General features: G+C 42.0%; 1 protein-coding gene across 1 annotated transcript in view; it reads right to left on the reverse strand.

Annotated features, from left to right (window-relative positions):
• cd99l2 (CD99 molecule-like 2) overlaps positions 1-19059 on the reverse strand; it is a 153903-nt gene extending 134844 nt beyond the window's left edge. Inside the window, exon 1 of the mRNA XM_078547659.1 lies at positions 18699-19059. Coding sequence (XP_078403785.1) covers positions 18699-18759 — 61 coding nt within the window. The 5' untranslated portion in view covers positions 18760-19059. The remainder of the gene's footprint in view (positions 1-18698) is intronic.
• Between the last annotated feature and the right edge of the window lie 6016 nt (positions 19060-25075).

Below are 25075 nucleotides of genomic sequence, written 5' to 3' on the forward strand. Positions count from 1 at the left end.
TATGCCAAGCAGTTTAAGTTGGCAATTGATGGAAGTGATGGAAGCAATTCAGGCCAAAGTACAAGACTGTTCAGATGGAGTTTATCACTGCAACAGTTTAATTTACTGACTATACATGTGCTAGATGAGAACATTTAATTGAAGATGCATCGTCAAGAGTTCAAAAATTCAAAGGAGATTGGACATTTGAAACGTAGACACTGGACTGAAATGACCTCTGTTGATACAGCGGATTTGTATTTATTGTTATGTTAATGCATGTACCTGGTAGTGTAATAGTTTTGTGTATATAGATAAGTATAGTAAGCAACGTAAGGTGGGTTGAGAAAATGAAACCGTCTTTTAAAATTATGACAGTTCATTTTTCCATAAGGATAGAGGTGTCAAGAAATTATCATATTTTTCCTAATATTATTGTGAGATATTTTAAAGCAGGTTTATGTTTGTGTGTGTATGCCTGTGTGTGTGGTTAATTTAATTAAACCAGAGACGATAAAATTGCAAGGTTTAAATTATCAAAAAAATGAGGTATAAAACAGGCGTATAAAATGAAGATGAGAAAAGCTAGGGTGAAGTCTTAACAGAAACAGTCTGGATGAAAGTTGCATTTTTAGATATCTGCAATTTCAAAGGGACATAAGAAATGTTTACAGCTGGTAAGATAAATAAAGCAAGGTTATTATGTTGATTTTTACCAAAAGTGCTGGCCATAATAATACCATGCAAGATTGTTATATTTTGGGAAAAATAACTTCTAAAGACAAGTGGAAATAATCGGATTTACAGATCAAAAAGGGAGAAATATATTTAAAGAAGGATGGAGGCTGTGTGAGGGTGGCCGTGTGAGATCTTGAAAGGTAACTGTGTGAAACAAACTTGGGGGAAAAAGCCTCTAACCACCCTGCAGAAGTTTGCAGTTCCAGTAACCAAAGTTGTGTTAAAAGTCTTTGGAAGTCCATTGTCCAGTGGCTGCTTGTGGTAAAATTGCTGGATGACTTTATAAATTTGGGATCTATTTGAGCTGTTGCCTTAAAGAGGGTGCGTAGTTGGGAGTCTGGTTAGGTAGACATTTTAGGAACTGTTATAGCTGTGTAACTGTGATCTTATGTCTGTGTTTAAGTTGTTTTTCTTCTTTTGTTTATAAATGTTTTAATTTAATCCTTAAAATCTCTAAGGGTGGTAGCTGACTCATTACTTCTGACTTCATGCACAAGCCTTCTCGTAATAAATACAAATTGCAAAATCGTTGTAATAGCGTGGCCAAGTTTCCCTTGTGGCTTTGGTCAGCCTGGCAAATACCACCTGCTGTATCATAACAAGCTTGAAACCACCAATTTCTGACTCAGGCAGGAGGATTAAAACTGAACCCGACACCTTGTCCTAGCCTGGTGTTGCATTCCAGACCTACCTTCTCTGTACAATTTACTATTTTGTGTACCTAGAAAAGGCAGCCTCTCATTCACTATCCTTTGGAGTTAATATAACCCAATTACTTTCAATTTTTCTCTGAACTCAGTCCTATGAAGTTATGGATCAGTCTAGGGGTTTGCTTATCTCCCTTGTATGTGGCTGACCAAAATGAAAGACAGCAAAAACAACTTGCATTTATATACTGTAGCAACTTTAACATCATAAAATATCCCAAGATGCTTCTCAGTATCATTCCAAAGTAAAATCTGGCACCAGCCCATGTAAGGAGATATTAGTACAAATGATCAAAGGCTTGCTCAAAGAGGCAGACTTTGGAGGAGTGTCTTAAAGGAAGAAGGAGAGGTTTAAGGGAAGAAATTCCAGAGCATAAGCCCTTGGCAGCTGAAGGTGTGGCTGCTGATGGTGCAGAGGTTGAAATCACGGATACTCAAGAAGGGATACTGGTGTGTAAGTTGTGGTTCTGTTGGTAGCACTCTTGTCCGAGTCACAAGGATCCAGGTTCAAGTTCCACTCCAGGGTTGGGCACAAAAATCAAGGCTGACATTCCAGTGTAGTATTGAAGGGGTTCTGTAATGTCAGAGGTGCTGTTTTATCGATGAAACTTTAAACCGAGGTCCCAACTGCCAGTTTGGGTGGTTGTAAAAGATCCCATGGCACTATTTCAAAGAAGAGTAGAGAGTTGTCTCTGTTGCCCTGCCAACATTTATCCCTCAATCAACATCACAAAGAAATATGGTCATTACCATATTGCTGTTTGTGTGAGTTTGCTGTGCACAAGTTAGCTGCCCAGTTTCCTACACTTCAAAAAATACTTCATTGCCTCTGAAGTGCTTCGAGGCATATTATGTTTATAGTGCTATATAAATACAATACTTTCTTTTTTGGGGCCAGAATTAGAGGAGTGCAGATATCACAGGGTTGTGGGGCAGGAGGAGATTACAGACATAGGGAGGGATTTGAAAACAAGAATGAGAATTTTAAAATCAAGTCATTACTTTACTGGAATCCATTGTAGGTCAGCCAGGACATGGGTAATGGATCCATATGACTTGGTGCAAGTTAGGACACAGGAATCAGATTACTCAAGATGTGGTCTGGTCAACTCACTTTAAAATATGAGTATGACGCCATCTGAGAAAGGAGCAAGAGAGAGAGCAGGAAATGAAGGCCAGTTAGCCCATTATCTGTCAAAGGGAAATTCCTAGAATCCATTGTTAAAGAGGTTATAGAAGGAAGCTTAGAAAAATCATAATGTGATCATGCAGAGTCAATATGGCTTTGTGAAAGGAAAATTGTGTCCAACTAATTTATTAGAGTTTTCTTGAAGAAGTAACAAGCAGGGTGGATAAATGGGAACCTGTAGATGTCGTCAACTTGGATTTTCAGAGAACATTCAATAAAGTGCCATACCTAAGATTACTACACAGGATAAGAGGACATGGTGTACAGGTAACATATTAGCATGGATAAGGGATTTGTTAACTAACAGGAAGCAGAGAGTAGGGACAAATGGGCATTTTTCAGGTTGGCATGCTGTAACTAGCGGGGTGCCATAGAGGTCAGTGCTGGGAACTCAAATATTTACAATCAACATCAATGATTTTGATGAATGGACCGAATGTATGGTAGCTAAGTTTGCCAGTGACACCAAAAATAGGTAGTAAAGTAAGTGTCAAGACAAGGTAGAGAGTCTGCAAAGGGATATAGGTAGGTTAAGTGAGTGGACCAAAATTTGGCAGATGGAGTATAATGTGGGAACATGTGAAATTGTCCATTTTGGCAGGAAGAATAGAAAAGCAGCATACTATTTAAATGGAGACAGATTGCAGAATATAATGGTACAGAGGGATCTGGGTGTCCTGGTACATGAATCACAAAAAGTTAGTATAATGCAGGTACAGCAAGTGATTAGGAAGACAAATGGAATGTTGGTCTTTATTCCAAGAAGAATGGAATGTAAAAGTAGGGAAGTTTTGCTGCAGCTGCATTGGTGAGACCACATCTGGAATACTGTGTACAGTTTTGGTCTCCTCATTGAAAAAATATATAATTGCATTAGAAGCATTTCAGAGAAGGTTCACTCGACTCATTCCTGCGATGGAGGGCTTATCTTATGAAGAAAGGTTGAACAGGTTGTGCCTATACCCATTGAAGTCCCCTCATTTAGAAGAATGAGAGGTGATCTTATGGAAACATAAGATCCTGAGGGGTTGTGAAAGGGAGGATACCGGGAGGGTGTTTCCACTTGTGGGGGTGACTAGAAATGGGGGACAGGGTTTAAGAATAAGCGGTCTCCCTTTGAAGACTGAGGTGAGGAGAATTTTTTTCTCTGGGGGCTCGGTTAGTATGTAGAATTCTTTTTCCCAGGGTGCTGTGGAGGCCGGGCCATTGAAATTTACTCAAGGCAGAGTTAGACAGATTTTTGATAGACAAGGGGAGTCAAGCATTATGGGGGCAGACAGGAAAGTGGAGTTGAGATCACAACCAGATCAGCCATGCGCTTACTGAATTTCGGAACAGATTCAAAGGCCCAAATGGCCTACCTCTGCTCCTAACTCAGATTCTGTTTTGAGTATATAGTCCATCTTCTATTTATTTCATTGGTTGCTGCTCAGTAATTGCATGTTGAGTTTTGAGCAGACTAAAACTGTTGTCTCTTAACTTCACCCCTGGCTATTTTAACATGGAGTACTCGCATTGACAGTTCTTCTTCTTCCCATGTGCCACAATTTACACTTGTCAGCATTGAATTTTCAATTATTCCTCCAACTTACATATTCTGTTTAACTCATTTTGTTGTTTCCAAGCTGATTTCTTAAAATCAATCCCTGAGTTTGATGTTGTCTGAGTTTTGGGCCACTTTGCAATCAGTTTCTAAACCCAGGTCATAAATGTAAATTAGGAAAGACGGAGTCTGTCAGCAGAATGCCCTGAAAGTTGTCTCATGGGTGTCCTCAAAATGAAGTCACTAGCCTGAAAAATGAATTTAAAGCAGCTTGACAGAATTTAGAAAAACATCCCATCAAGGCCACATGCTTAGAGATAACTCAGTAGGAGATAAGCTTGTGACTGAAACATAACTGAAAATAAAACAAGCATTCTTTTGTACCAAAAGTTGTGGAATTATGTGAATGAATCACCACCTGATATCCAGAGGTCACCAGTGACACCAAGTTGGCCTTAAATCGTTTCTTATTCATTCATGGGGTATGGATGTCCCTGGCTAGGCCAGCATTTATTGCCCATCCCTAATTGCCCATGAGCAGGTGGTGGTGAGCTGCCTTCTTGAACCGTTGCAGCCCATGTGGTGTAGATACACCCACAGTGCTGTTTGGGAGGGAGTTCCAAGATTTTGACCCAGTGACAGTGAAGGAGCAGTGATATATTTCCAAGTCAGGACGGTGAGTGGCTTGGAGGGGAGTTTGCAGGTGGTGGTGTTCACATGTGGCTGCTGCCCTTGTCCTTCTAGATAGTAGAAGTTTTGGGTTTGGAAGGTACTGTCTAAAGAGCCTTGGTGAGTTCCTTAGGATCTTGAGCCATTTCCAATATTTTTGCCTGGATGGAGAGCCTCCCTGTCGTGCTGAAATTCATTCTGGGCCTTAATTTTGTGAGAAATGCCTTCTGTTCGGTTGACCAGTTTGTGTGACACATATCAGAAGAGCTGACCTCTTTTTGATTTCAATCACTAGCTGTATAATGCTTGACTGCATCTTGTAGATGGTACATACTGCTGCCACTGTGCATCGGTGCTGGAGGAAGTGAATGTTTGTGGATGGGGTACCAATCAAGCAGGCTACTTTGTCCTGGATGGTGTCCAGCTTTTACAGTGTTGTGGGAGCTGCACTCATCCAAGCAAGTGAAGAGTATTCCATCACACTCCTGATTTGTGCCTTGTAGAAGGTGGACAGGCTTTAGAGAGTCGGGAGGTGAGGTACTCGCCGCAGGATTCCTAGCCTCCGACCTGCTCTTGTAGCCACAGTATTTATACAGCTAGTGATTGAAATCAAAAAGAGGTCAGCTCTTCTGATATGTGTCAGAATTGGTCAACCGAACGGAAGGCATTTCTCACAAAATTAAGGCCCAGAATGAATTTCAGCACGACAGGGAAGCTCTCCATCCAGGCAAAAATATTGGAAATGGCCCAAGATTCTAAGTCCTGCCCTGGAACATTTCCTATTTTCACAGAGGCGGAACTAGAGTCGGGCCAGGGTTCACGCATGCGTGGTTTGCGGAGGAGGCAACTGGCTATTGAAATCAAGAACTGCCTCCACTGAAGTGGGATCTTGGTAGACCAGGGACGCGAAATGCCATGTGTGCAGATTAGACTAGGTAAGTGCTAGTCTGAGCTTGGTGGATTCATTTTGAATGCCTCCTTTGAGAGGTAAGGTGCCCCCTTTGGATATGGTCCCGGATACCTTTGGGAGAGGTAAGGCACCCTTTTGGATTGTTATAAGTAAACATGATTGTGAGTAAATAATGCATAAACTCATTGAAGCTGTCAAAGAACTGTTAAAGCTGTCAATACTCAATGGAATTGTCAAAACCCAATGAAACTGTCAAAGCTGTCCAGGGATTTAACTCTGCTGGGCTTTAAAGTGTGGCGTTCAAAATAAAAATCAGTGTTTCATACTTCATTCTGCCTGTTGACATAAGCCTGAGGTCAATCATTATAGGGTTTGTGCTGCAATATACTGATTTTACAAACTAACATTAACATAGTGGGGTGCCTGTTGCGAGCAGTTTGATTCACAGCTCCAATTGGTTACAAAATAGAAATTTGGTTTTCATAAGAAATTAAGTGAAGGGATTACCATGTATTGAATGATTTTTATCAATGAGATTTTTTGTTTAAAATAGTGATGTCATCTATAGACACACAACTTTATTTTGCGCCAGCAAGTCTCCTAAGGTTTGTCCATAGTGGATGCTAGGTGAGTTGGCATTGATAGGATAAGGGCAAAGGGTGGTGGGTGGCATGGCATGAGTTGGCACTAAGTAAAGAGCCTTGGGGTGCAGTGTGTGGGGGCCTTGGTTTGGCATGGGGTTAGGTGGGGAGGCATGAAGTGGCATGGATAGGGCATGGGAAGCATGTGTGGGGGGGTGGTGTGAGGGGCAGCGAGGACTGTTTTTTGTTTTATTGTCTTTTTTGCAGCTGGGACATACAACCAGATCACCGAGGTTGGCCTTTCGACCAGCCCACCTCCCCACCGAGCAGTCTCTGCGTTGCCTCCGGACTCTTTCTGGGGTCAGCAGGCATGACTCCCTTTCCACCCACCTCCTCCTGCCACGCGTTTTTTTCCCTTCAGGTTTCCAGCATCCGCAGTATTTTCACTTTTTCCTTTATAATCTGTTATTCAATGTTAGTTAATCTTACCTCCTAATTATTTGCATACTCAACGTTTAGGCATTGCTAATTATGATTCTGAAATTAATAAATGTTAGCGCATCACTTGTATGCACGTCTGCATCATTGAGGCTTTGACAAGGAAGCATTAATTCATTCAGCAGCTCTGCGAATCCTAATTGGAGGTTGGTGAGGTAATTATTAGTACAATCTGAACCAGCTCATGCAAGACAGTTGAGAAAGCCAAACCTGGGCATCATGCATTCCTAGACATTGGCTGGGCAGTAAATGGAGACACTTCCTTGACAAGGAGTAAATATTGAAGATTCATCTGGTCCACTGATAAATATTTGAGGAGATATCAATTCCGGTGTTCCAACAGTTCCCAACCTCAAATCCCAGGGCACCCAACTCAATACCACCTAACACCATTACATTTCCTAACCGACATCATCAGAGTACCATCCCTAGAAGACCACAATGTTTCAATGCAACAACCATCACCACCTTTCTTAGGGCAACTAGAGATGGACTACAATCCCAGCATTACCAATATCATTCATATCCCATGATATTTTTTTAAAAAACTTTCTGCCACCAAAATTTTATCTTTACATTTAGCCAGTGGACTTTTATGCAGATTTTGTCAAATGCATTTTGGAAATCAGGATGCACTAATTTAGAAGTCATTGAACCCAAAAAGTCAATGAGCTTGGTCGGGCATAACCTTCCCCTTCTATTTAGGCATTAATCTCTCATGTTTATTCCTGATAATCAATTCAATTATTTTATCTCCCACTGATGTAAGATTAATAGATCTATGGTTGTCATAATCTGTCACCCATTTTGAATAGGCACAGGATGTTAGCCTGGTTCCAAACTACTAAAACCTCTCCAATGTGCATGATCCAATATAATGGCCATTAATGCCTTCCAAACATCAATCTTTATTTAAAAATAAAATCACTTTCAGGATATGGGTAGCAATGGCAAGGCCAACATTCACTGCTCACCTCTAGTTGCCTGACTGAGTGGCTTACTAGGCCGTTTCAGCAGTCAGTTAACTGTCAACCACACTGGTGTAAGGCAGTAGTCATGTGTAGGCCAGATCAGGCAAGGAGGCAGTTTTTCTTCTCTAAAGTTGTGCTTTTACGACAATCTGACAATGCTTTTTATTTCCAGATTTTTAAAACTGAATTCAAACTCTCAAAGTGCATTGGTAGAATTCCAACTCACATTCTCTGGATTATTAGTCCAGTAACCTGAACAACACACTACTTTGCCCATATCTCACATCTCATTTATATTGACGTCATAATTTCTAGTGTTGCTAATTATGGAAGGCATGTTGATAATGCCTTCACTCATTAACATGAAGTAACCATTTCATATATCGATCATTTTATGCACCTCCTCATTTGTGGCCTGTTGTCACCTTATGGAGCTGTTACTTTTACTTTAGTTGCTTTTCTCGTATTGTGTTTGCACCTACAGCCATGGTAATTCTATCCAGATTACTGAAGCTCCGAATGGCAGAGTACCTTATTGTCTTTAATATGTGCAGAGGTCCCAAAAGAAACATTGAGGGCTACTAAGGTCCAACTTTTGCAGGTAAGCAAGACAAAAATAAAGCTAGCTCTGTAATTAGATGAGAACTCGAGTCCCTGGTCCTAAAGACAGGGTAAGACAATGCTGGGGAATGTTATGTAGGGAGGTTTTGCATACAAATGGTAAGGATAGATATTCATCTTTTCGGATTGATGACATATTGTAATATATTATCCATTATAAATGTAATTATGGATGCATGGTGTATTGGGCCAGACAGTAATGTGGTTGCCAAAACAACTTCGGTGGGAAATAAAGTAATTCAATCAATTTTATGGGTGGGCTCTCCCATAATGATAATTTGATGTTTAAGCAAATTAGCTTGATTAATTTTTTTTTAAATTAGTTCTTTCATGGAATGTGGGAGTCACTGGCTAGGCCAGTATTTGCTGCCATCACTAATTGCCATCACTAGTAGTGAGCCACCTTTTTGAACTGCTGCAGTCCAACTGACGTAGGTACACTCAGAGTGCTGTTAGGAAGGTTAATTCCTGGATTTTGATACAGCGACGGTGAAGGAACGGCAGCACAGTTTCAAGTCAGTATGGTGTGTGGCTTGAAGGGGAACTTACATGTGGTGGTGTTCCCACGCACCTACTGCTCTTGTTCTTCTAGATGGTAGGTAGTAGACATCATGGTTTTGGAAGGTGCTGTCATAGGAGCCTTGGTGATTGCTGCAATGCATCTTGTATACAGTACAGACTACTGCCACTGTGCACTGATGGTGAAGGAAGTAAATGTTTAGAGTGGTGCACTGGCTGCGGATCAAGCAGTCTGCTTTGTTCTGGATGGTGTAGACTTTCTTGAGTGTTGTTGGAGCTGCACTCATCCAGACAAGTGGACAGTATTCCATCACACTCCTGACTTGTTCCTTGTAGATGGTGGACAGGCTCTGGAGAGCCAGGAGGGGAGTTACTCACTGCAGAATTCCCAGCCTCTGACCTGCTCTTGTAGCCACTGGATTTATTTGGCTAATGTCGCTCAGTTTTTGATCAATGGTAATCACCATGATATTGATAATGGGGTATTCAGCGATGGTAAAGCCATTAAATGTCATGGGGAGATGGTTAGATTCTGTCCTGATGGTGGTGGTCACTGCCTGGCACATGTGTGGCATGAATGTCACTTGCCAACTTTCAGCCTAAGTCTGTATGTTGTCCAAGTCTTGCTGCATATGGACAGGGACTACTTCAGTATCTGAGGAGTTGTGCAATGTTCAGTATCATTCGCAATCATCAGCAAACATCCAACTTCTGACTTTATGATAGACAAAAGGTCAATGATGAACCAGCTGAACTCGTTGGACCTAGGACACTACCCTGAGAAACTCCTGCAGTGATCTCTTGCAACTGAGACAATTGACCTCCAAAAACCAACTCCATCTTCCATTTGCCAGGCATGACTCCAACCAGTGGAGCCTCTTTCCCTTGATTCCCATTGACTTTAGTTTTGCTAGGGCTCTTTGATGCCATAATTGGTCAAATGCTTCTTTGTTGTCAAGGGCAGTCACTCTCACCTCACTTCTGGCCTTCAGCTCTTTTGTCTCTGTTTGGGCCAAGGCTGTAATGAGGTTAGGAGCTGAGTGGCTTTCGCGGAACCCAAACTGAGCATCAGTGAGGAAGGTATAGCTGTGTAAATGGCTCTTGATGGGATTGTCGACAACATCTTGCATCAGTTTGCAGATGATTGAGAGGAGGCTGATGGGGCGATAATTGGCCAGATTGGATTTGTCCTACTTTCTGTAGACAGCACGTAACTGGGCAATTTTCCACATTGCAGGGTAAATGCCAGTGTTGTAGCTGTACTGGAGCAGATTGGCTAGTGGCACTGCTGGTTCTGGAGCACTAGTCTTCAGTACTATCACCAGAATGTTGTCAGGGCCCATAGCCTTTGCAGCATCCAGTGCCTTCAGCCATTTCTTGCTATCACGCGGAGTGAATCGAGTTGGCTAAAGACTAGCATCTGTGACGTTGGCAACCTCAGGAGGAGGTCGAGATGGATCATCTTCTCATCACTTCTGGCCGAGGATGGTTGCAAATGCTTCAGCCATCAATTAGGTACTGCTTATTTCAGCCAATGGAAACAAAATCTGACAAGTGATCGGGTGCAATAGTCTAAACTGAACACGGGAACAGTGTAGCAATCGTGTGAAGCATAAGCAGAGGCATAGACCTGTTGGGCTGATTGACCTGTTTCTGCACAGTAAACACTTTTATAATCCACCTTCTTGGCTAATTCATCGCCATTATTTTTCTTTAAATGGACTATTTTATATCCAGGTTGAATCACAAAAAGAAATATTGAATGTATAACAGATAGGAACATAAATTACGATATGAATAAAAACCAAGGTCTGTCTAATTTGTCTTCTATCATCCTCATAGTCACACAATATGAAAATAATGGAATTGTCAACTAATTATGGCAGTCAATCTACAACAGACTATTATGACACCAAAGGCTGAGTTGCTCAAATCCCAAAGAGAAGCTTGAAGCAACTGTCATAACCCATTTTTGCAATTTGTGTGTTTCGAGATGCAGGCTTTGAATTCGGTGGCAATAAGACCACCGAGTCTCAAGAGTTTTTTTATAAAACTAAATTAAACATTTATTAATACAAGAAAAATTGTAAGCACATACACATGTCTACAAAATTACTACTATAATAACTACAAAAGTCCCCTAATTAATCTGACTCTCAGTTAGAACCCCGTTAAGGCAACAGTAAAACTTAAAGATTTAAAGAGACACCTGGCAGAGAACACCCTGGACAGTCACATTCAAAATGAGTTTCTTTCAGTCCTGGGTACTTGCAGACAGACTTGAGGTTTACAGGCCGGAGGCTTCCCACACTTGATGTATCTTAAAATGCCTCTGCCTTACACACCCAAACTCCTTTCTGTTTATACCTAGCTTTTTCTTTCAATGTAAATTTTCCATTGTATCACTGGGCTTTAAATGCTATATCTTCTAACAATAATATCCTTTCATTCCACCAATTTCATAAGTAAGCTGAAAAAAAATAAACACATTGCTTGGTGTCTTCTAGCAAGGTGCAAAATTATTATTATGACACTGCCGATGGTAAAGGCTGAGTTGTTCAAATCCCAGAGGGAAACTTGAAACAACTGTCGTAAACCATTTTAGCAATTTGTATATTTCGAGGTGCAGGCTTTGATTTCAATAGTAATAAGACTACTGAGTCTCAAGAGGTTTTTTTATATAAAACTAAATCAAGCATTTATTAATTTAACAACAAATCAAAAATATACACACAGCTACAATTCGTACTGTAATAACTTTTAAATAAATCCCCAAATTAACCACTCCAATTAAATCTCCACCAAGGCAACAGCAACCCATAGGGCAGAGTTTTCTGCCTGTTGGGCGGGCGGGCCTGACCCAATCTCCGGTGGGCAGGGAGGCGATCCTCGCCAGAAAAGCGGGCCTTGCCGCCATTTTACGTGGGTGGGCCAATTAAGGCCCACTCAGCGTGACGTCCGGCGGGAAACTCTATCCGCCCAACATCATCCCGCATCATTTTATGCGTCAGTGAGCGGGCCCCACCCCCTGCTCGCCGATGGCAAAATTCTGCCCATAGACTTCAAAAGACCCCAGGCAAAGCACATTTGACCTTACAAATTCAAAATGAGGTTCCTTGCAGACATTGTTGGAGGCATACAGGCTGGTTAGATCTTAAATGCCTCTGCCTTACACACTCCTTTCTGTTTATACCAAGCTTTTCCTTTGAATGTAAATTTTTCATTGTATCACCAGGCTTTAAACGTTACATCTTCTAACAATAATATCCTTTCATTCCACCAATTTTATTAGTAAGCTGAAAAAATAAACACATTGCTTGGCATCTTCTAGCTACATGCAAGATTTCACCCACTCTTTTGAGTGGTTTATTCAACAAATGCAAATGCACACTTTTAACTTCCTTACTGTTTCCCCAATTAACATCTCAAAACTACTATACATCAAAGCACCCAGTTTATCTGGCTTTAATCCAATTAAGACACACACAGGCACACACATAGACACAGACCCCACTAGAACTTTATTTTAAAAAATAATTTCCAATAACATTATAAACATTAATCTCTTCATGACAAGACTGACATACGTTGCTGTCTAGCCTAACATAGAACATCCACAGACCAAACAAAAATGTAACACAATCCTGTCTCTTTCTCCAAATGGTACAGTAAACAGGAGTACACAATGCACATCCATTGCTTCCCAATTTTTTGTTTTAATCAATTCCACAACAGAAAGGGGCTAGTGGACATAAATAAATGGGTGCCCTATGCTCACACAACACTCAAAATCTTTTTCTGTTATTTGATGTTCTCAGATCATGCTGCTTGTTTTTTTTTTAAGGTTAATATTGCCAATCGTATTGTCAAACAAATCCAACCAGCACCAACATTGCTTATGATTCACTTTCCAAGGGCTAACACAGCAATGAGCCTTCTCTTGCCCTATGTACAAGTTACCATAGATACCTAGGTCAGGCAGAAAGGAGGTGGGGACAGAATGCTCTTTCACTGTAAAAATTCAACATCAGCCCCATAACTCTTCAATCAGTTGTCTGCTTGATTTTAGCTTTTTCTATTTTCGTCGCAGTATTTTAATTTGTTGTCCACTGTACAAAATTGGCTAAGAAACAGAAAGAGGGGAGTGTTGAATGATTGTCTTTCAGATTGGAGGAAAATATATGATGTTGCTCCTCAGGGGTCAGTATTTGGACCACTGCTCTTTTTGATTTATATTAATAACCTGTACTCGGGTATACAGGGCATAATTTTAAAGTTTGCAGATGAAAGAAAACTTGGAAATGTGGTCAAGTGAGGAGGAAAATAATAGACTTCAGGGAGACATAGACTGGTGAAATGGGAAGACACACAACAGATCAAATTTAATGCAGAGAAATGTGAAGTAATCATTCTTCCTACCAAAATGTAAGAGGCAATATAAACCATTTTAAAGATTTATAGGGGTGTGTATACATAAATCTTTCAAGTTCAGGAGGCTATTAAAAAAATGTCTGGGATCTTTGCCTTTATTTTACTTTATCTTTGGCTGGCCAAGCAACATCGTGATTTTAAAATTCTCATTCTTGTATTCAAATGCCTACATGAGCTTGCCTCTCCTTATCTCTGTAATCTGCTCCGAAGTGGCACAGGTAAAATGGACCAAGTGGCCTCCTTCTGTACTTTATCATTCTATGGTTCTATGCATAGCCCATTCTAGACTGCAGTAATTGTATGGGTAATTTAACAATAGAGCAAATCCAAGTTAGTTTCAACAAATTAACCAGCACATCTTATGTGCAACTCATTCATTTGCAATGCATTTAGTTAAATACAATACACCACCGAACAAACTTCCTGTGCAGCAGAGCCTTTAAACCACTTTAGCTGAACAATGCAACGCATAGAGTAAATTAAAAAAACAATTTCACTGGACAAGTAATCAAAGAACTAGAAACTGTTGGTACTGGATATTCTGTTCATTCAAAGCCATGCCTATTGCATCACCCCAAATGATGCACCAGTTGAATATAGCTGACATTGCCACAAATAGCTTTTGAAGCAGAATTGAGAGCACATGATGCACATTGAAGCCTGTAGTTAAGAGTTAGGTTTTTCCCTGGCAAGTGGGTTTTTGCTTCTGGACAAGGAAGGGATTTAGAAGGAAAGGGTGGAAACTGGTATTTTTTACTGAACTACAGTTTAACAATAAAACAGTTGTGATTCACAGAATGTCTTCTGCTGCCTGGTTCAGTATTTGGATATCCACCTGTTAAACAACGTAAACATGAAGAAAAAAATTAAAAATGTGAAGAGCAAGGAATGAAATTGAAGTAGGTAGCGTCAGTATGGTGCCACTCTTGGCTGAACCAGGAGTGATCAGCCAAAATTCTTTCCAGTTTGAGAGGCTGCGTTAGAACGTACGTCCGAAATCTCTGGCAAACTCAGAAAAATGCAATGCCCATGTGAATCTTTTGAGATTTAAATTGATTGGAACTAATTTGTGTTGACTCTCTCGACTGTGGAAAATAAACTTTTTAACGTTATTCCCCATAATCCACAGAGTCAACATAAATTAGTTCCAATCAATTTAAATCCCATAAGGTCCACTCGTGTTTCCGTGTTTTTCTGCCTCCATTAGATTTCAATTGCTAATTCAGCCACACAAACTCTGAAGAAATCTTAGCCCATCAATCCTGAGCTAGGAGTGACACCATGTTGGAGTTACCTATATCAATCTCATTCCCTGTTCTTCCTGTAGCCTTGAAATCTTTTCAGCATTTTTATCAAATTCTCTCAATTATTATAAACACATACCGATATATGGAGTCAGCGTCATGACAGCACAGGAGGAGGCCATTTGGCCCATCGAGCCCATACTGGCGCTCTCTGTAGAGAAATCTAGTCAATCCCATTTCCCTGCCCTATCGCTGTAGCTCTGATTTCCCTCGCGCTCATCCAATTTCCTTTTGAAATCACTCATTGTCTCGGCTTTCACCATCCGTGTAGCCAGCAAGTTCCATGTCATTACCACAGGCTGCATTAAAACAACTTCTCCGAACATGCCCCTACATCACTTGTCCAAAACCTTAAAACTGTATCCACCCCCTTCCCCCCCAGTCCTTGTGCTATCAGCGAATGGGAACAGCTTTTCTTTATCCACCTTATCTAAACCTGTCATAATCTTAAACACCGCTATCAAATTTCCTTTGCTCCAAGGAGAACACCCTCAGCTTCTCCAACCTAATCCAAATATACACACGTGTAACAGATATTATAGTTTTCATGATTTCCTGAAGTATTTCCACTTTTGTGCATATAGAAAACACCAAAAAGGGAAGGTGACCAAAATAAGAATGCTGAAGTTGTACCACTCTACACAGGTAAATGCAATTCTATTGCAGATTACAGATAATGTAATTTCAACACTTTTGTGATGTTATGAGTTGGTTGTGATTTTAGAATGCGGCTTCACTGTTCTCATATTTAGCTCTAAAATTCAAAGTATTCTTTGGACCTGTATTTAAATTGCAATAACTTTTCACAAAATTTTAATACTTGCTTAATGAATGAAGTACTGTGACCAATAGTTACAATGAACATAGAAGACACCACTTGGGTCCATCTCAGTGATGAACACACCCCTTGTTCAAAAGCTCCATTGGATGGCATAACTAAATAATAATTGCTGTTATGTCCAGGTGAATGTATAAATTCCATAAATAGAGTGAGGACCACTTAATCCTTGGAACAATTTTAATATTAGATTGTATTGCTGCTGGGAATAGTGATTTGAACATGAAAATTAAATGCAGCTTCAGCATAATCCTCAGATCATGTCACTTATTTTTGAACTTTACACTAGCATTGAGGGACATTTATCTATTATGAAGAGTCAGAATCAGGCTTGTTTAATATATAATTGACAGCAGATAAAAGCTCCTTCAATATTGCCCAGTGATTGTCTTTAAAAATATTCTTTTGTAGGTTATATCCTGAAGTATAAAGAGAAATTTAACTCCGAAAGCTGAACTTCCCTTAGCTTTACCTTCCTTTCTCGTGTTTAAACAATATTTTTTAAAAGGGGTACATGTGTGCTTACTGCCACTGTCTGCATAGCCTGGATAATTCTGCTTGAGATTAAGGGCCAGATAATGTACCATTGTTCAGCTGATACAAAGGGGTGTGAAACGCAACTGCAAAAAGGTGGCACATTGGCCAAAACATATTGTGCATAATAACTCATGGGATAGCCATCATCGTGGTGGGAAGCCCTCAAAAGCACAGTCTGTGTCTGTTAAATGTAAATTATTCTTTCGTGTAAAAAGGGTTCTTACCAATAATTTGAAATTAATCTGGCAAGCTTTAGTCATACCTTGAATGTACAGTCTGGGGATCCCTTTAAGGGAATTTGGGGGGGGGGTTCTTACCAATAATTTGAAATTAATCTGGCAAGCTTTAGTCATACCTTGAATGTACAGTCTGGGGATCCCTTTAAGGGAATTTGGGCCAGTGAAAGAGAATATCAGGCTTAATGCTTTATGAATTTAGGATTCCCTGCCACATGGAATAATCTTCATAATACCACTGTTCAGTTGTGTATCCTTTGTTTGCCAATAGCACTTTTCATTCAACGTGAACAAATTTCAAACATCTTATTCATTCATCTTATGTCCTAAACACATGCATCAACTTGGAAGACAGCATTGTGTAAAATAATAAATTACTCTTAACAGTGTAGCCATACTGATTTAATGAAATCTCCATGATTGTTTTACTTGTCTAAAATCTTTTCAGAATACTTGTCATCCTTACTCCATACCTGAGGTACTTCATTCTATTTATAGTGCCTCTGCCTATTGAATAAACATCATGCTCAATATGTTCCTTATTTTCACTGTCAAAACAGTCTATTTGGCAAGTAAAAATACAAAAAGAATGATGCATAAAGGTTTGATTTTATGGGGCACCTCACTGCCCATTTCAAAAAGTTCAAATATTCACCTGAAGATCTGCATATCTGACCTGTGTGTATAGTTCTCCCATGTTGGTAAATATGCTACTATATTAAAAAGACTTACATTTCTACAGCACCTTTCATGACTACAGGATGTCCCAAAGTGCTTTGCAGCCAGTTAAGTACTTTTGAAGTGTAGTCATTGTTGTAATGTAAAAAGCACGACAATCACTTTATGTACAGCAAGCTCTCACAAACAGCAATGTGATAATAACCACACAATCTGTTTTAGTGATGTCGATTGAGGAAGAAATGTTAGCCAGGGGATTGGGGGTAACTCTCCTGCCCATCTTTGAAATGCTGCCATGGGATCTTTTAAGTTCACCTGAGGGGCCAGACGAAGCCTGTTTGACACCTCACCCAAAAAAACAGTACCTCTGACAATGTAGCACTCCCTCAGTACTGCACTGGAGTGTCAACCTTGGATTTTGTGCCCAGATACTGAATTTAACTATTCCAATCAGTTATTAAGTGTCCTTTAGGGGACACGCATTCAGGCTGGACTGTATTACAAACGGAGTCTTTTAATGTATTCTAGAGAAAAAAAAAATCAATGCATCATGAATATTCCAGATCCCCCTCATTGCAAGGCAAAGACAAAAGTGATCATTACAAGTCTTGTGCTCAAACGACCGGCTGACTCATGTTTTACATTCGAATGGAAACGAGGTGCAGGGTTAGGGGAGGGGGAAAGGCAGGGCAATGGCACTAGGCCATAATGCTCATTTGGAGAGCCGGTGCAGACACGATGGGCCGAATGGTCTCCTCCCCTGTGATAACAAGAAACTGCGTTTGAAGGTCGCTGTAAACCTGCACTGGCTGATCGAACGAATTGAACGAGATTCGATTTTTTTTCTCTATGATGACAAGCAGCAGGGCCCCAGCACAGCCTCTGCGGCTTTATTCACGCGTTGCGATACTACCAAAAGATCTTGCGCCTGTTTTTTTTAAATATATATATAAAAAGATTGTGCACAGCAATTTTATTCGTGGATCGGGTCCAGTGGGTTCCTAGAGGAAGCCCTTAAGTCCAGAGACGATACCGAATCGCTTTTCATCAGGACAGATTCTCTTGTCTCTGCTTCCCCCACCACCACTCCCCTGTCTTTGCTGCTGCAGATGTGATCGTTGGGTGTGAGAATCGGCCACATTTTCTGCACCCAAACCTCCAACACCCCCCACCCCTCACCCTCCCCCGGGCAACTAGAAAGCGAAAAGACGCCGGGCGCAGCGGCTGAACGATGAATGCAGAAGCGCTTCGATTACTAAAAGCTGTCATTCTGCCCCCACCCACCCCCCCTATAAATCTGCATTAAACCAATGGCGGGAGGGAAGAGCCAAGGCTTTAAGATCTTTTTTTTTTCGCAGGGGCCAACCATTTATCCTGGGGTGGGGAGGCTATCGTGCGCAGTGCAGAGGGGGAGGGAGGAAAAGGGGAACTCAATCCAATCCTATTGTCAATCCCTAACCATACACCCTCCAACCCCCCCCCCCAAAAAATAAACAAATAAAAATAAATAAACACCACACTTCGGGATTTTTACTCAAACATCGAAAGCTCCTTTATTATTATTATTATATCTGAGGAAAATGACCAAATTTCCAACTGGTTGTGAAGGTTGAAAAGGAAAAACAGCCTCGACACTGCGTCAATCAGCAACCAGCCCGTTATAATGTAACACTCGGGCGGGATCCACCCAAACTCAGAGAGAGAGAGAGAGAGAAATAGAGAGAGAGAGAGAAAACAAAATCCTCTTACCTCGTCCTGTCAACAGGGTAAAAGTGGCGCAAAGGAAGACAACTCTCAGGGCGTTCGCCATGGTCGGGCGGTTGAGGGTTTTTGTTTTGGTAAAAAAAATGTATTTGTTTTTTTTTTCTGGTGCAGGCTTGTGGAAAGTGGTGCTGAGATTGGGTTAGGAGGAGAAAGGGAGGGTGGGGGTGGCTGTGGAGCAAAATGTTTTTTGAGGTTGAAGATCAAGTTGCTGTTGCTGGAGCTAGGTGGAGAGAGAGAGAGAGAGAGAGGAAAAGGGGGCGGCTTGTTGAGCTGGAAGTGTCAGATTGAAGTAGTAGCCGGGAACACACCAGCCTCCAGCACGTCCTATTTCTGCTCACTCCCCGGCCCATCTGACACTGAGTGACGCTGAGCGTCTGCACGCTGGAGAGAGGAGCGATCACAGACAGACAGACACACACACACACACAGATACAGACAGGCTAGCTGGCTCAAGCACCTCCACACTGACCATCACACCCTACCCGGACCACTCCTTCCCGACTCGGACATTCAACAACTATTTTTTTTTTAATAATATAACCGTGTTGCGTTTTGAAAGTTTCTCCTACAAGCCTTTTTTTTAATTATATATCCGACTCTGCAAACGTGCAGTAGTGCGGTGAATTAAAAGCAAAACACTGCGGATGCTGGAAATCTGAAATAAAAAACAGAAAATGCTGGAAAAACTCAGCAGGTCTGACTGCATCTGTGGAGAGAGATGTTCATGTTTCGAGTCTGCATGAAAGGGTCTTGTTTCTCTCTCCACAGATGCTGTCAGACCTGCTGAGTTTTTCCCCTAGCATTTTCAGTTAGTTAGTGCGGTGAATTACCCTTCCTGTACAATTCCACGGTAGCTAGATTTAAAAATTACACTCTTGCGAAACAAAAATCCTTGCCTTGCAATGCCGCGATAAATACTGCAAACATAGCTGGATTGGTTTTGCTATTCCCCTCAGTTTTGGGGCTTCACTGAAGACATAAAAGGCGCTATAGAAATGCACGTCTTTCTTTCTAAACAGGATTTTCAATACTTCAGCTCAGAAATGATTAGCACACACAACCGGCCAAAGGGCAAATCGACAAGCGGAGCATTGGCGCAGATTTTGGAACCTGCTCGCTGTAGCTGGAGAGAAGGGTGCAATTTTACTCTTCCAGTATGTAGATGCTCGCTGCGTTATTTCACACTCCAGGACCTAACTGGCTATGACCAGTGGTAGTGGGTTGTCGTTGATATCTGCTTACAAAGTCAGTTGCTAGTTATGACCATCCAAACACCACTCTGGATTAGCTGTGGGACGTCAGGTTCCGCTCTTTCCTTTGCCTCCTGGTCTGACTGACCTGGGCTACCTAGACTAGGCGAGAGAGAGAGGTGGGAGGTGAGGCAAAAGTAACCCATTTGTGATGTTTGAACCTGTGCTGGTATTCAACCAAGTGCTGATCCCAGGCGAAAGCCAGATTTTCCCTCAATGCTGCAATTAGACCCGGTTGGTGACATTTTCTGACTCAAACTAGCGCAGCTGGTTCTGGGAGACAGTTTCTTTACGTCGACAAATAATTCTCACTGTGTCGATCCAGTAGTGGTTCTCAATAAATCCTCTCTGATCTGATGCGTTGCTCCAATATTCTAGCTAATATTTTAATTCCTTACAGATGAGAGGTATGACCCTCAAAGGTAAAACACTGTAATTCTCCAAGGATGGGGGTGTCACCAAATCCCCAAGAGCTCATTATAAAGCTGTCGGATTTTCTCTCTTTCCCCTGGAGGTTTCATTGCAAATAACGCTCCCGACATCTTATTTCCAGTTGGTCCTGACTATTGTAAATAAAAGTGCCTCGGCTTATCCCTCAACCAAAGCGCGCACAGCGGGAGTGGGGGGAGCTTTCAAACACCGGGAACACACGCTGGTTTGTATATTATTGGAGTGACCTCTTAAAGATTCCATTCTTCTTTCTTATCGCTTGTACTTTCCCACTTTGGGTCCAATTCACCAGCACTAGTTCTATTCCAAACTTTCTATAACTACCAAGCTGTCTGACTTTGTTTTCATTTACTCACTCCCTCCCCCAAGTTCAAAGCACAAAGAGCAGAGTTGCTTCTGCTAAACGGATGAGCTGTCCCTGTGGGCCTGTTAAGGTTCTGAGGATCTCTGTACATCTTTAAATGTTTCTGAGGTGTCAGCTGTGGCTCAGTTCATAGCACCCTCGCCTTTGAATCAGAGGGTTGTGGGTTCATGTCCCACTCCCGGAAACCAAGAACTGTGAATGTACTCAAAAGAGTTACATTCTGTGACTGTTGATGACTCAAAAGAGTTGCAGAGTTTAACATTTGGAGGTGTCAGCTGTGGCTCAGTCCATAGCACCCTCGCCTTTGAATCAGAGGGTTGTGGGTTCATGTCCCACTCCCGGAAACCAAGAACTGTGATTGTACTCGAAAGAGTTGCAATCTGTGACTGTTGATAACTCGAAAGAATTTTAAATGTTTCTCTCTCCACAGATGCTGCCTGACCTGCTGAGTATTTCCATTAGAATTTTTTTCTCTTTCTCAGTGTTTGTAGTAGTGATCTGCCTAAGGTCAGTCCCTCTGCTCATTTTTCCATGCCTCGCGGTATTATGCTTCCCCCTTCAGTTGCTTGTGAGAGCCTTTTATTTTCGATTTCAACGAGCCAAATGACTAAGGAAAAGAATACATGAGATGGTTTCCTCTTGCCTTCCTCGTGTCTATTCAAAGGAAACACAAGTCCTCTTCCCGAAGGAAGGCCTATAAGAGCCTTGAGGTTCTAACTCTTCAGCCATCACCCCCGAAACTTTATAAAGATATTAGGCCATATATTTAGCAGAAAGTAGCTTCTCACACATATCACCTCAATCAGATCCCATTCCCTTTCCAATTTGCATCTCAAACCCTGCTCCCAACTGTAATTAACTCTCCTAAACATTCCCTCACTTTACCTCTCGTCTGACTGCTGTTGTGTTGCTGCTCCCTGCCAGTCTCTTTTGTCATGGTAAAGTTTTGGGATTAGCCTTGCATCCAGAATGCCAATAAAGGGAATAAATCACTTTAAGTGGCCATGAGAATTTCACAAAAGCACTTTTTAAGCTTTTTACGAAAGGTCAAAAGGGAGCAGAACAGAGACATTTAAAGCTGGGAGGAGAATTGTGACGGAAAAAACTCTACCTGAAGAATGTTGGAGATGTTAGAAACGTCTCAGGCATAATGTTGTCAGGATCATGAAGAAGAACCTGGAGTGAGTATTGGAAATAGAGAAAATTGAGATTTTTGCGATATGGAGAGAAGGGGAAAGATGCTTGGCATAAGGGTTTTAGATGTGACCTGAGAGCATTTGCTTGCCAGCCTGATCGCCCGCAAAGTCACTTAAAATAAAATGAATACCTACTTTGGGTGTGACAGTGTGAAAAGGCATTCCAGTTATCCATAGCATTCAAGTTAGATAGGATGCAAAGACCTAATCAGGTGGCCTTGTACTCAGAAAACAATGGCGTGGGTAAAAGTTTTGCAAAGCAAAGGTGGAACTCTGTGTCGCCAGAACTAACTTAATTTTCACTGACAAATAGAAAGTTGTCATACTTTCAACCTCCTGAGGGAGATAGGGAGAACATCCACCCAGATCGCAGATTCTGGTAAGAACGTCTTTAGCAACATGTGTTAAACGGTGAATAATGCAAATAAAGTATTAATCACATTCATAATTTGTGCCATATGATAGAGATGGTAAAAGACACAATATAAGACATGTATAATGTTGTCTAATGTTATATAGCAACAATTTCAATTTATGTCTCACCTTGAATTAGTAAAATTCCCAAGGTGCTTCACAGGAATGCCACCAAAAAAAAATTGATACTGAGCCATATAAAGAGATATACAGAGACATAGGACAATGGTCAAAGGTTTGGTCAAAGAGTGTCTTAAAAGAGGAGACAGAGGCAGAGAGGTTAAGAGGAATTCCAGAGTATAGGGACTAGACAGTTGAAGGCACAGTTGCCAATGGTGAAGTGATTAAAATCATGAATACGCCAGAGACCAGAATTGGATGGGTGCAGAGATCTTTGGGGTTGCAAACTGGAGGAGGTTACAGAGATAGGGAGGGCAAGGCCATGTATGGATTTGAAAACAAGAATGAGAATTTTAAAACAGGAATGGAAATTAGGTTAGCGAGCACATGAAAGATGGATGAACGGGACTTTGTGCAAGTTAGAATACGGGCAACAGAGTATTGGATGAGCTCAAGTTTATGTGGTGTGGAAGATAGGAGGCCAGCCAGGATAGTATTAGCATAAACAAATTCTAAAGTAAGAAAGGTATGGATATGGGTTTCAGCAGCAGGTGAGCTGAGGCAGGAGTGGAGATGTCAAATAAGTGGAAGCTTCTGACCTCTACCTCGCGGAGGCTGAGCGTCAACTCGCAGACACTTCCTCCTACCTCTCCCTGGACCATGACCCCACCACTGAACATCAAGCCATTGTTTCCAGGACTGTCACAGACCTCATCTCCTCTGGAGATCTTCCTTCCACAGCTTCCAACCTGATAGTCGCCCAACCTCGGATGGCCCGCTTCTACCTCCTACCCAAAATCCACAAACAGGACTGTCCCGGCAGACCGATCGTGTCAGCCTGTTCCTGCCCCACGGAACTCATTTCTCGCTTTCTTGACTCCCTTCTCTCTCTCCTTGTCCAGTCCCTTCCCACCTACATCCGTGATTCCTCTGACACCTTATGTCACATCAACAATTTCCAGTTCCCTGGCCCCAACCGCCTCCTCTTCACCATGGACGTCCAATCCCTCTACACCTCCATCCCCCACCAGGATGGTCTGAGGGCCCTTAGCTTCTTCCTCGAATAGAGGCCCCAACAATCCCCATCCACCACTACTCTCCTCTGTCTGGCTGAACTTGTTCTCACACTGAACAATTTCTCCTTTAACTCCTCTCAATTCCTCCAAATAAAAGGTGTGGCTATGGGTACCCGCATGAGCCCCAGCTATGCCTGTCTCTTTATGAGGTATGTGGAACATTCCTTGTTCCAGTCCTACTCCAGCCCCCTCCCACAACTCTTTCTCCGGTACATCGATGATTACTTTGGTGCTGCTTCATGCTCTTGTCGGGACCTGGAAAAATTTATTAATTTTGCTTCCAATCTCCACCCCTCCATCATTTTCACATGGTCCATCTCTGACACTTCCCTTCCCTTCCTTGACCTCTGTGTCTCAATTTCTGGTGATAGCCTGTCAACCAATATCCATTACAAGCCTACCGACTCCCACAGCTACCTCGACTACAGCTCCTCACACCCCGCTTCCTGTAAGGACTCCATCCCATTCTCTCAGTTCCTTCGCCTCCGTCGCATCTGTTCTGATGACGCTACCTTCAAAAACAGTTCCTCTGACATGTCCTCCTTCTTCCTTAACCGAGGTTTTCCACCCACAGTAGTTGACAGGGCTCTCAACCGTGTCCGGCCCATCTCCCGCGCATCCGCCCTCACGCCTTCTCCTCCCTCCCAGAAACATGATAGGGTCCCCCTTGTCCTCACTTATCACCCCACGAGCCTCCGCATTCAAAGGATCATCCTCCGCCATTTCCGCCAACTCCAGCAGGATGCCACCACCAAACACATCTTCCCTTCACCCCCCAGGCGGCATTCCGTAGGGATCGTTCCCTCCGGGACACCCTGGTCCACTCCTCCATCACCCCCTACTCCTTAACCCCCACCTACGGCACCTCCCCATGCAAATGCAAAATATGGAACACCTGCCCCTTCACTTCCTCTCTCCTCACCGTCCAAGGGCCCAAACACTCCTTTCAAGTGAAGCAGCATTTCACTTGCATTTCCCCCAACCTAGTCTACTGCATTCGTAGCTCCCAATGTGGTTTCCTCTACATTAGAGAGACCAAACGCAGACTGGTGACTGCTTTGCAGAACACCTTCGGTCTGTCCGCAAGCATGACCAAGACCTCCCTGTCGCTTGCCATTTTAACACTCCACCCTGCTCTCTTGCCCACATGTCTGTCCTTGGCTTGCTGCATTGTTCCAGTGAAGCTCAACGCAAACTAAAGGAACAGCACCTCATCTTCCAACTAGGCACTTTACAGCCTTCCAGACTGAATATTGAGTTCAACAACTTTAGATCTTGAACTCCCTCCCCCATCCCCACCCCCTTTCCGTTTCTTCCCCCTCCCTTTTGTTTTTTCCAATAATTTATATAGATTTTTCTTTTCCCACCTATTTCCATTATTTTTAAATGTATTCCACCCATGGTTTATTTCACCCCACCCCCACTAGAGCTACCTTGCTTGTCCTGCTCTCCATTCTTAATTAGCACATTTCTTTAGATAATATCACCACCT

Source organism: Cetorhinus maximus, chromosome 8, assembly GCF_964194155.1.
Source record: "Cetorhinus maximus chromosome 8, sCetMax3.hap1.1, whole genome shotgun sequence".
NCBI lineage: Eukaryota > Metazoa > Chordata > Chondrichthyes > Lamniformes > Cetorhinidae > Cetorhinus > Cetorhinus maximus.